Below are 12,325 nucleotides of genomic sequence, written 5' to 3'. Positions count from 1 at the left end.
ACTGGCTGGCTGACTCTCGAATAGCTCCAACTACGACATTTTTATTTTAAATTCAAGTTGTTAACTACCACAACTTGAAAAAGAAATTCTACATATATTTATATGTTTGAAAAAGCAATTGCATGTTTTCTATTTATTGTATAAATAGTACTTAATACCCCCTGTATTTAAATAATAAAAGTAATTGCCAAAAATTGCTATTTATTGATATTTATTAGTTAAAGATTACCAGAGTTTGTTTGTTTTTTCCTTTCAACGTTATAGAAATTAATGTTTGTGTAAATACTTATTTTGAATGGGTGCAAAATTTGCTATATTTTTTTTTATTAAACAAAGGCAATATTTAAAATAGAATTATGTTTTTTTTTTTTGTATTCATATGTGGGTGGGTGTGTTAATGACTTTGAAAATAAATAAACAGCGTATTTGAAATATTTCAAATCTTATACACATGTAACCTTCTTGCTTTCTATTTTATATTTTGACTAATTGATTCATTTAGTATAGAAATCATTTTTACATAGTTTAGGGAAGAAAAATTTAGATCTTTATAGACAAGTTTTATATGTAATTTACTTAAATATTTGGCAAACTGAACCTTTAGCTTATAAAAAAGTTTGATAACATGGGATTAGTTTAATTAATCATTACTCCAAATACAATTTAAGAAAAAAATAAAAGAATTCATGTCTCATTTTTGCCTAAAAATTGGGTTTTTCTATAAAAAAAACAGTTTTCTCCAAAAAGTTTGCATAACAGTTTTTTTCTATAGAAAATATTGTGAATAACAAGTTTTTCTTAAGTAAATATTGTGTATAACAGTTGGAAATATTTTGTATAACAGTTTTTCCACAAAAAAAATTTTGTGTATAACAGTTTTTCTAAGAAAATATTGTGTATAACAGTTTCATCTATAGAATATATTGGGGTGTATAACAGTTATTTCTACAAACAAATTGTTTCCTCCAAAAAGTTAACATAACAGTTTTTTTCTATTGTGAATAACAGTTTTTTCTTAAGTAAATATTGTGTATAACAGTTCAAAATATTTTCTATAACAGTTTTTACATAAAAAAAGATTGTGTATAACAGTTTTTTTTGAAAATATTGTGTATAACAGTTTCTTCTATAGAATATATTGTGTATAACAGTTTTTTTTTAAGCAAATATTATATATAACAGTTGAAAATATTTTGTATAACCGGTTTTCTAAAGAAAATTGTTTGTATAACAATTTTTCTATAAGTTCTTTAGATAATATTGTGTATAACAGTTTTTCCATAGGAAATATTTCTTGTAATACAAATAATATTTCTTTTTTTCTATATATGAACAGTTTTCAGCAAAAAGTATAACAGTTTTTTCTATAGAAAAGATTGTATATAACAGCTTTTTCTTAAGTAAATATTGTGTATAACAGTTGAAAATATTTTTTTTATAACAGTTTTTCCACACAAAAATTGTGTGTGTAGTAGTTTTACTTAGGAAATATTGTGTATAATAAATCTTCTGCAGAATATATTGGGGTGTATAACAGTTTTTTTCTATAGTTTTTCCAGTTTTCTCCAAAAAGTGTGTATAACAGTTTTTTTTTTCTATAGAAAAGATTGTAAATAACAGTTTTTTCTTAATAAAATATTGTGTATAACAGTTGAAAATATTTTTTATAACAGTTTTTCTTAGGAAATATTGTGTATAACAGTGTTTTCTTAAGAAAATATTGTGTATAACAGTTGGAAATATTTGGTGTAACAGTTTTTCTATAGAAAATATTTTGTATAACAATTTTTCTATAAGTTGTTGTGCATAACAGCTTTTTCTTAAGTAAATATTGTGTATAACAGTTGAAGATATTTTGTATAACAGTTTTTCCACAAAAAAAATGTTATGTATAGCAGTTTTTTTATGTATAACAGTTTCTTCTATAGAAAATATTTGTATGACAGTTGGAAATATTTGGTATAACAGTTTTTCTATAGAAAACATTTTGTATAACAATTTGTCTTTAAGATGTTGTGTATAACAGTTTTCTTCTTTAGAAAATATTATGTACAACAGTTTTTTTCTATAGGAAATATTGTGTATAACACTTTCTCCAAAAAAAATATTCTGTATAACAGTGTTTTATACAGAAAATATTGTTTATAACAGTTCTTCTGTAGAAAATGTGCTATATAACAGTTGTTATGTCAAAGAACCGTAAAGGTTGGCTATAACAGTTTTGTATAACAGTTGAAATTATTTTGTGTATCAAAATGTTCAGTTCTTTCTACTGAAAATATTGTGTAAAACAGCTTTTTCTATATAAAATATTTCGTATAACACTTTCTCTAAAGAAAATAATCTGTATAACAGTTTTTTTTTTAAAAAAAATATTAGATATAACAGTTGTTTTTATATAAAACTAGTTGATCGCCCCGGCTTCGCCCGGTAGCATTTACTAATGTTAGTTCTTCAAGTTTATCCAACCCACTCACATCAGTCTGTTCTTATTTATTTGCAAATAAAATATCTAAATTTGTACTGCATACTTTAGGGAGCTTTTTTTATTACAGCGACTGGACTCACAAAAAAAAGAACTTCCTAGTTTTACCCGGAATTTTTTAATTTTTTTTCTTTACAAACCATCTCCTGAACATTTCAAATCGATTAAAAAAAAATCAGTCAAATCGCTCCAGCCGTTCTCAAGTGATGACATTACATACATGGACCATTTAATTTTTATATATATAGATTATATTAATTAAATTTTACGATCTTTTGTACTAAAGGCCATTTAGTAAAAAAACAGGAAGTGTTTACTTTTTATTTGATTAATTATACTTAATTTCCCTTAATCTTTTCTGTTAAAATCTCTAGGTCCTGTTTCACACATTTAATTAAAACAATGTAATACTTTGCTGTCACAGCACTAAGTCCAAAAATAAATATGACCAGAACTCTTTGTTTCATAAATGAGCAAAAATAAAAACAAAAATGTATAAGGAAAGGTCAGTGATCACTAATCTGTGCAATAAAACAAACTGATCAATAAAGGAAAAAAATTTAAATTTTATATATAATTTTTTTGCATTAAACTTGCTCCATTACGTTAATGAAACAGGAAATTAATTTCATTTAACAAAAAACATATACAGTAGTAGTATGAATTTTGTTTTTTTTTAACGATTGACTCAATTGAAATGTCTTTTTAATAAATGTTTATATGACAGATCATTTCTTTTATTTATGATCATTTATTAAGCTTAGGGGTCAATGAAATCTTTACTCTGATTGAAATGAATATTTCAGCAATTTCGTATTTTTTTGTTTGTTTTGCTTTTACATGATCATCAATTTGTTGCTGGTGTTATTTTTATGGTTATTGCACATCCATACACATATAAAAAAAATCATATTTAAAAAAAATATTTTTATTTATTTTTTTCCATATTAATTAAAATGCAACACGCGCTTAATGCCTAAAAGATCAAGTTCAATGATATCGTCGTCGATCATTTTTAATAAATTTTTTTTTTGTTTTTGTATTTTTATTTTTCACGAAGGAAAAAAATCGTAAATGAAGAGGCATACAACAACAATTTGTCTGCTTTTGTTGTTCTGGTGGTGATTCTAAAATAATAAACACAAGTATGAAAGAAGCAACAACAATAATAACAACAACAACAAAAACAACAACACATTTAACGATCAAAACATGATTTAAAATAACGATGACAGAATAAAATACCACTGACGACGACGCTGCTGCACCAATATCACACACTGACGTTGCGATTGGTCAGCTCTTTAAATAACTGAATTCTTTAAAATGTTTTCGCAAAGTTAGAAATACCAAAGAAGTAATAAATTACTAAGCGATCTTGCTAAAAGAGAAATAGTTTGGTATGGATTTGGAAAATGAAAATAAGGTTGATCAAGTTTGTAAATAAATTGGATGCTATTGAGGTGGTCGATAAGACAGCGCCACCTGTCATATACATAGCTCGACAGATAACGTGTACTCCTCTCGTTTTAGCGATCAGAATTTTCCCTCGAGATCGTGTGATTTAACTTTATTGGATTTCTTTTTTTGGAATTATTTGAAGTCAAAGGCCTGTCTAAGCCTACAAGCCGCGCAACTTAAAAAGTGACTTTAATGAATAGCAAAGTAACACTGAATTCGATGAACAATAAACACTCTGTGCTTTTTTCAAATTAATATATTAATCTAACCAGAGCTCCCTGATGGTAAAGTTTGGCAAATAAACATAAACGATGACTTCAACTAATTTAATTGTTTAGCAAAATGCCAATAGATGTCAATAAACTATGTTTTAAAGACTATAGAAAAGGTGGTTAGAAAAGTGACCACTAAACTGCAAAGAGTTCAAAAGTATTTAGAATAAAGTGGTTGGAAAGGTTTTGCTTCACCCAGCTAATAGTTTAGACCTTTCCCCTTCCGAATACTATTTGTTTCGATCGATGCAGAATGCTCTCGCTGAGATACGCTTTACTTTGGTAACCAATAGTGGCTTGATTCGTTCTTAACCTCAAAATATGAGATATGTTGCCAGGAACATTGGCCAATACTTTGAATAAATTTATATTGTACAAATGTTTCAAAATGAAAGCTAAAAATTTGAAATAATCCCGCATTTTTAAGTCATAAACCCAGTATTGAAATTCCTCTCTGCTGATATATAATTTCTTTTTATATACTACATACTAGTTGACCGCGCCCGGCTTCGCCCGGTATCATTTACTAATGTTAGTTCTTCAAGTTTCTCCAACCCACATACACCTGACTGTTATTATTTATTTGCAAATAAAATATCTAAATTTGTACTGCATACTTTAGGGAGCTTTTTTATTAAAGTTGACTGGACTCGAAAAAAAATTCCGAGTTTTACCCGGAATTTTTGAATTTTTTTTCTTTACAAACCATCTCCAAAAATTTCGAATCGAATAAAAAAAAATCAGCCAAATCGCTCCAGCCGTTCTCACGTGATGCCATTACATATATGGACCATTTCATTATAGCCTACACCACCATAGTGGGGAAGGTATAATGCGTTTGTGCAGATGTTTGTAACGCCCAAAAATATTAGTCTAACACCCACCTTAAAGAATACCTATTGACTTAGAATCACTTTCTGAGTCGATTAAACGATGTCCGTTCGTCCGTCCGTCCGTCTGGTTGGCTGGCTGGCTGGCTGTCCATGTAAACCTTGTGCGCAGAGTACAGGTCGCAATTTTGAAGATATTTCGATGAAATTTGGTAAATATTATTTTTTCGGCTCAAGGACAAAGCCTATTGAAACTGGCTTAAATCGGTCCATTATTTCACCTAGCCCCCATACAAATGTCCTTCCGAAATGGACTTTATCGGTCATAAATGTTTAATTTATACATGTATCTCCACAAATTCCGCTCCAAATTTGTATACACAAAATTCATGTCACCAAATTTTGTTACGATCGGTCCATAATTAGTCATAGCTCCCATGTAGTTCCGCTTCCGAAAATCACTTTAACGCGCATAAATCGCTTAAAAATGTTGGTATACACACAAAATTCAACATAGTTAACTTTCATATAGACATAAATCACACGACCTAATTTCATGGTGATCGGTCCATAATTGGTCATAGCCCCCATATAAGGCCCACTTCCGAAAATCACTCAAAAATATAAATTATTGAAATTTTAAAAGAAAAATGTGTTTGCTCTTTCACTTAGTGTAGGGTATTATATGGTCGGGTTTGACCGACCATACTTTCTTACTTGTTTTTAAATATATAGATGAATGTTAAACGAATTCATACTTTCAAACACCTGCTGCGGTCACAAGGAAAGACGCAACAACAAAAAGCACAGAAAAAGTGCAACAAAAACAAATAAATAAAACAATAATCATAAAAAACCAGCAAAAAAATAACAAATTTTCTAATAAATTAATGTCTTGAAAATGGAAAACAAGTGGATGATGATGAGAAAAAAATACAATAAATAAATTAAAAATCAAGTGAAAATATTTTAAAATAATAGGGACATAAATCATAAAGAAAGTATTTTTTTTTTTGTAATAAAGAAGTAAAAATAATAAAATTATAAATAAATAAAAAAAAACATACCCCAAATATAATTGTGTATGATCCGTTGGTGTTTCAAGATGATTGTGAACATTTAGGGTTTGGGGACGCATACTGGATGATAAAGGTGATGATGAGGACGATGATGATGCGGCCGCTGTGGTCAATAAAGCAGATGTGGAACTACTGCGATAGGTGGTACGTATGCTGGTTATGCTGCAGCAGGTGGTTTCCGCCACCGCCGTTTTGCAATTCAAGCAGGGCGACACCACTTTTGTTAACAGTGCCGCCGTGGTGGCAGGAGTAGCAGCTGTTTGTTTTGTGGGCGATTGCGGTTGGTGTACAATTAGATTTTTATTAAGTTTTTTGCCGCCATTTAAGAATTTACAATTATTTGTGGCTGCTGTATGCTTGGAGCCGCCACCGCCGCTACTATTCACAGCTGCTGTAGTGGTTTTAGCTCTCAAACCCATTTTTGATTTTTTTCTAATTAAGAAACAAAAGTTTGAACAGTTGCAATTACAGTTAGGTATAGAGAGAAATAACAGTATTTAAAGTAATTGTTTTTAAATATTTTTCTTTGATCACGTTTAATTAAGGGCAGTAGTTTTAAATGGATGGCGGCCGATATTTAAATTTTGCTAAACATTTGCGTTTTTAAATTCTAACGCTTTAGTCATTATTTGAAACATTTTCTTTAAGTTATTTTTTGTTTTGTTTTGTTAAATGCCTTTAAATTAAAAGAAAAACAAATATTTTTGTTCTATTATACAAAATTTTATAGGTACACACACTTTATACAGTTTTATTTATATTTTTATTTATTTATTTTTCATTTTCTTCTTTAATTCACTGTCAAAAGTATAAAAACAAAATAAACATTTATTTTTTTTAGTCAAGAACTCAATAAATTATCAAAAACACACACACACTTAGGTCGTCAAAGCAGCAAAGACATTTATAAAATATTTGCATATAAGTAGTTTTGGCTGTCTCTGTGTTTAAGCAGTTGACTTGACTGCGTTGCTAAAAAGCCAACCGAGACGTCGGCGTCATTAAGTTTAGAGTATGAGTAAAAGAGGTGATTTTATTTACTATTTCTTTGATTAATTTATAGGTTTTTCTATGTCATTCCATCATTGAACCGTTAATAGCATTGTTGGCTTTTAATTTTATACAAAAAAAAAAATTCTTTTTCTTTCAAACAGAAATGCGTACTTTTGACTTTAACCACTAACAAACGCGCGTCTTCTTCGCGGCGTACGCGTCTTAAATTTTTGTTATTTTTTTTCTTCTTCAACTTTGATGTTTGTTGTAGTTGCTTCTTTAAAGTTCAAATTTAGAAATGATTTTAGCAACCAATATCACTTTGAACACGTTCAAATCGAAATGTTTTTTTTTTTTACTTGTTTGTTTGGCTGTTGTTGTTGTCGATTTAAAAGTTCAACCTTTAAACAAAAAAAATAATAATAATGAACAGAAAACAAAAAATAAATATAGTGGAAAAAATTAGCGCGTTGATGCCTGAAGTCTCCGAAGGCAAATGTACGAATGGGGCAGGCAATTGTTTTGTATGAATGAAGACTCTGCTTCGTTCCTACGAGTGTTTGTTTTGAATAAAAAAAAAATAACAACAACAACAAATCATTGTTAATAATAAGCAGAGAAACAAACGGTGTGTTCAAAAATCTGTATCTGTGTTGTTGACTTTTTTACGTGAGAGCGCAACATTTGAGTTTGCGTGATGGTAGTGGTAATAGCTGGTGGAAAATAGAGATGCCAGAAATAATTTTTCAAACTATATCTTATTTGTTATTAGAAAATCCCAGAATATGAGTATAAAGTCGAAGGACCATATTGGAAGACAATAAAATCAAATCTAATTTTCTTATGTCAACAGTTATAAAGAGTGTCCCCTTGTCTGTTGAAATCACGCTTACTTCCAAAATACAAAACCGAAATAAACTATTTTTATGCAAATATTTGTCGTTCTTTTAAGCAGTTTAGTGTTGAATATCAGCAAAATCCAACCAGTAGAATAAAAGTTATGCATCTAAATGTGAGACAACCTCAAACATATTGGGTGTATGACTTAAAAATGCGAGATTTACAATAGATGAAGTATCTTCTGAACGCGGTATTTGGTTTTAATAACGTATATGGGGGATTTCATGACAAGTGAACCAATTTTTAAAATCGATGTCTTCCGATCGGGATGACACCACGGTTAGACCTATTGGATAGTAATTCAGATACAATTTCAACAAGATCGGTTAAGAACTCTCTGAATTAGAGGTGGTCAAAATTCGACATTTTGGCCAAACATGTGATTTTTCTCATCCATGTAACTTATTACCTATTGTTCTTAGCAAAATGTGTTCCAAATAGTTTAGATAGCTATTTCTTCAAACTTTCGAAAAAAATATTAAAAAAAAATAAAAAAATTTTAATATTTTTTTTCAGAAATAAAAATCTTTTTTGACTTTTTTCTTCACAATGGGCCCTTTTTTCTTAAAAGAAAGCTTAGATATTTTCCTGAAAGACGTATTTGGTCGCTTAGTGGGATGCGAGTTCGATATCTATCAAAATTTGCAAAGTCAAAAATTTTGTTGAAATTTTTTTTCAAAATGGGCCCTTTTTTATTTTTTTGTTTGCTCAAAAGAAAGTTTAGGTCTCAAAAACTTTTTTGACTTTTTTCCAAAATGGGCCCTTTTTTAAATTTTTTTTTCTCAAATGAAAGCTTAGGTTTATTCCTTTATGAGATTTTTGGTCTCATAGTGGGATTCGAGTGGGATATATATCAAAATAAATATTTTCTAACTCAAGACATACAATTTTTGAGTTAAAACATTTATTTTTATATATATCCCACTCGAATCCCACTACGAGACCAAAAAGCTAATAAAGGAATAGACCTGAGCTTTCTTTTGAGCAAAACAAATTTTTTGATTTTGCCAATAAAATTAAAAATTGTATATCTTGATTTACAAAACATGTATCTGAATTACTATACAATAGGTCGGAAGACATCGATTTTAAAAATTGATTCACATGACATGAAATCCCCCATATATATGTTATTTTGAGGGGTACATATCTGTCATTTATTTTCACTTAGTTATTGAACATTATAGTGTAAACAACAACGTTTTTTTGCTTCGAAAATGTCGAAGTTTTGCTTGACTTTGAAATAAAATATTGCTGAAACACACCGAAGCTTATAGAGAATGAGTTTCATCGGTTTCAAGAAGCGTGATGTGATTTTGTGCGGTTTAGAAGTGGTGATTTTGACACGGAAGACAAAGATCGCCCAGGCCAGCCCAAAAAGTTTGAAGACCAAGAATTTTAGGCATTACTCCATGAACATTGTTTTCAAACTCAACAAGAGTTTGCAAAATCATTGGGAGCTACCCAATCAGCAATTTCAAAATTCAATTGCGAGCAGCAGGATTCATCCAAAACTAGGGTAATTGGGTACCATACGAATTGAAGCTGAAAGAACTTGAATGACGATTTTTTGCGTCCGTAAAAAATGGACCATTACAATAACCCAAAACGCAAGATATCGTATGTGAAGCCCAACCAACCAGACGAATCGACATCAATGCCAAATATCCATGGCGCTATGGTAGTTCTCTGTATTTTCTGGGAACAAAAGGGTATTATGAGCTGCTGAAATCTGACCAGACCATCACAGGGAACATTTGAAAAACGACTAGAATATGAGGCCAGACATGAAACCGTAATATTCCATCATGACAACGCTAGGTCACATGTTGCAATACCTGTCGAAAAGCATTTTGGAATGAAATGGTTGGAAAGTTTAATAGTGCAGAACATGCCCCGTCCGACCACTATTTGTTACGATCGTCGATGCATAACACTCTCTCTGGGATACGCTTCACTTTGGAACAGAGTAACCAAAATTGTCTTGATTCGTTCTTGGCCTCAAAAGATGAGCAGATCTTTTGACTCGGAATCCATATGTTGCCAGAAAGATGGCAAAAGGTCACAATCGTAATAATCGACATTACTTTGAATAAATTTATGTTGCAGAAATGTTTCAAAATAAAAGCAAAAACAAATTTTAAAAATCCCACACTTTTAAGTCATAGGACCAATAAACATTTGTTTGCTAACAGATATATATCGACGTTCTTCATCTAATCCTTAGTCCTTGGTGTATTCAAATGGATCAAAGTCCACTTCATCGTTTGTTCTTTAGACTATATTGTGTTTTGTGTTTCGTCCATTCTTCATTACTTTTCAAGTATATGGTCTATTATATCCTAGACGTACTGGTCGCTCCATATCGAAAATGTTCGCCTTGAAACTTTTAATTTGAACTGACTACTTCGATCATGCATAACATTAACATCATAAAGAGTGCGATGTTTTCTACTGAATTTTAATTTAGATTAACTAAACATAAGGGAGCTGATCAACTCATTTAAGTTTTGGAAATTAACCACAATTTCAATATTTTAATATTTTAAAGGCTATTGAAAGTGCTTTCCCTTCCAACAAAAAAACTATCGTTAGTTATAGCTATCGATGAAGTGACAATACTTAGTGGAATAGGACTCATTCCAGAGCGTAGATCGAATCATTGTGGCAACGAATCGTGATTATTTACGCTCCATAAGAAATGTCGGTTAAAATGTTCAAAAACATTAATAACATTGACTGTGAAATTCCATGATCGTCATGAGTTTAGACTCAAAATATATTAATATAGACAATATTGATATCTAATGATTGATCAAAGACCATTGCAACGACGTATATAAAAATCGGGAATATATTTTTAAATTCGAATTTTTTTCAAGCAAACAATTTTTTTCTACCTTAAAATTTGTTTTACCCTACAATTTAAAATTTTTAATCTCTATCTTAAAGCATACTTTGGTGAAGGGTTATACAATTCGGCACTGCCGAATACATCTCTCTTTTTTGTTTATTCCTCACAATATTTTTAAAATAATCCATAACTCTTCATCATGATATTTACATTAATTACTAAACCAATTCTAAAAGCATGATCTTCCAAGCTAATATTATTCAATTCAAGCGCTTAAAAAGTCATAAAGAAAATTTATTCGATAAAAAAAGTACGATAATAATGAAAACACATGTTTCCATTTTGATCTATTGCAATAAATTGAATAAAAACAATTGCGTTCTGCGTTTGGACTTGAATTTCTAAGTAAATTAATTAAGTCATTTAAATTATTGTTTGTCAGACAATGAAATAATGTCTCAAAACATGTCATTAGATGACAAAGCTCAAGTTTTAATTAAGACATATGCATTAATAACATTGACTTTTTGTAATAATAAAAAAAATAATGGCAAGAGTATGACAAATTTACTTGCTGGGATAGAAAATGGCGGGGAAGGGGTAAATTATATTTAAATAAAGAAGGGAACTGTAGTTTCTACAAAAATTATGTGGATTTTATAATAATTTACTAAAGAAATAAGGCCATAGAGAAAATATACATAGAGCGGAAACTCTCCTGTCAAACACCTAACTCAGTTGTCAAAAACCTAAGTGGTGAGAATGTATTAGTATAAAAAACTATGTGAAAACAAAAACAACACTCGTATGTGTAACTTTTTTGAGTAATTTTTTTGTTTGAGTTTTTTTCTAGTTTCCGCTCTATGTATATTTTCTCTATGAATAAGGCTTTTAATATTTTAAAAGGGAAAATAATTGTAATATAAGTTCAATAAATAAGAGATCTAATGTTTACTTTCATTCCACATAATTGAAGTCTTTAAGGAGTTTAGTTTACGATAAACTTTTACTCCCTAATTTCCCCACATTTTTTTTTTTTTTTTAAAAAATTCCTCAGCTGGCATCTCTTTATTTTAAAATTCTCACGATTCTACATCTTTGCTACTCACTCAACTCAATTATTTTCTATGTGTATGTGTGTGTTTGAGCATTTGTCGGTAAAACAAATTGAAAATCTTTGGTACCACGAACGTACGTACCTTTCGGTATCTAATCGAAGAGAGAGAAAAAGTAACAATTTTCCCAGCAATTAAAAAAATAAACTCTTGCTGTGCAACCTGCCTCTATTTTATCTATAGTTGGAAAATGCTTTAGATTCATATCGAATTTAGCCTTTATACACAGCCGTTATATGGTCCTTTTTGTAAAAATGTTTTAAATGGTTTAAAACCTGGCAAGTGCTTTAAAAGAAACATAATGCACATTTAACACTTGCAGTGATAAACGAGGTT

General features: G+C 29.8%; 1 protein-coding gene across 5 annotated transcripts in view; it reads right to left on the bottom strand.

The window, feature by feature from the left end:
- Window positions 1-12,325, bottom strand: part of raw — a 63,742-nt gene that overhangs the window by 36,916 nt on the left and 14,501 nt on the right. For 3 of the 5 annotated variants that reach the window (XM_065502203.1, XM_065502200.1, XM_065502201.1), the window contains exon 2: window positions 6,116-6,559. The exons of 1 other annotated variant lie outside the window; for it this stretch is intronic. In XM_065502203.1, coding sequence (XP_065358275.1) covers window positions 6,116-6,559 — 444 coding nt within the window. Of the gene's footprint in view, window positions 1-6,115; window positions 6,560-7,291; window positions 7,615-12,325 lie in introns of those variants that run through there. One more of the 5 variants, XM_065502202.1, reaches the window with a different exon arrangement.

The sequence above is a fragment of the Calliphora vicina genome, chromosome 2, assembly GCF_958450345.1.
Source record: "Calliphora vicina chromosome 2, idCalVici1.1, whole genome shotgun sequence".
In the NCBI taxonomy this organism is placed as follows: Eukaryota; Metazoa; Arthropoda; class Insecta; order Diptera; family Calliphoridae; genus Calliphora; species Calliphora vicina.
The sequence above is the reverse complement of the archived record's forward strand: the minus strand, read 5'-3'. Positions and strand labels throughout refer to the sequence as shown.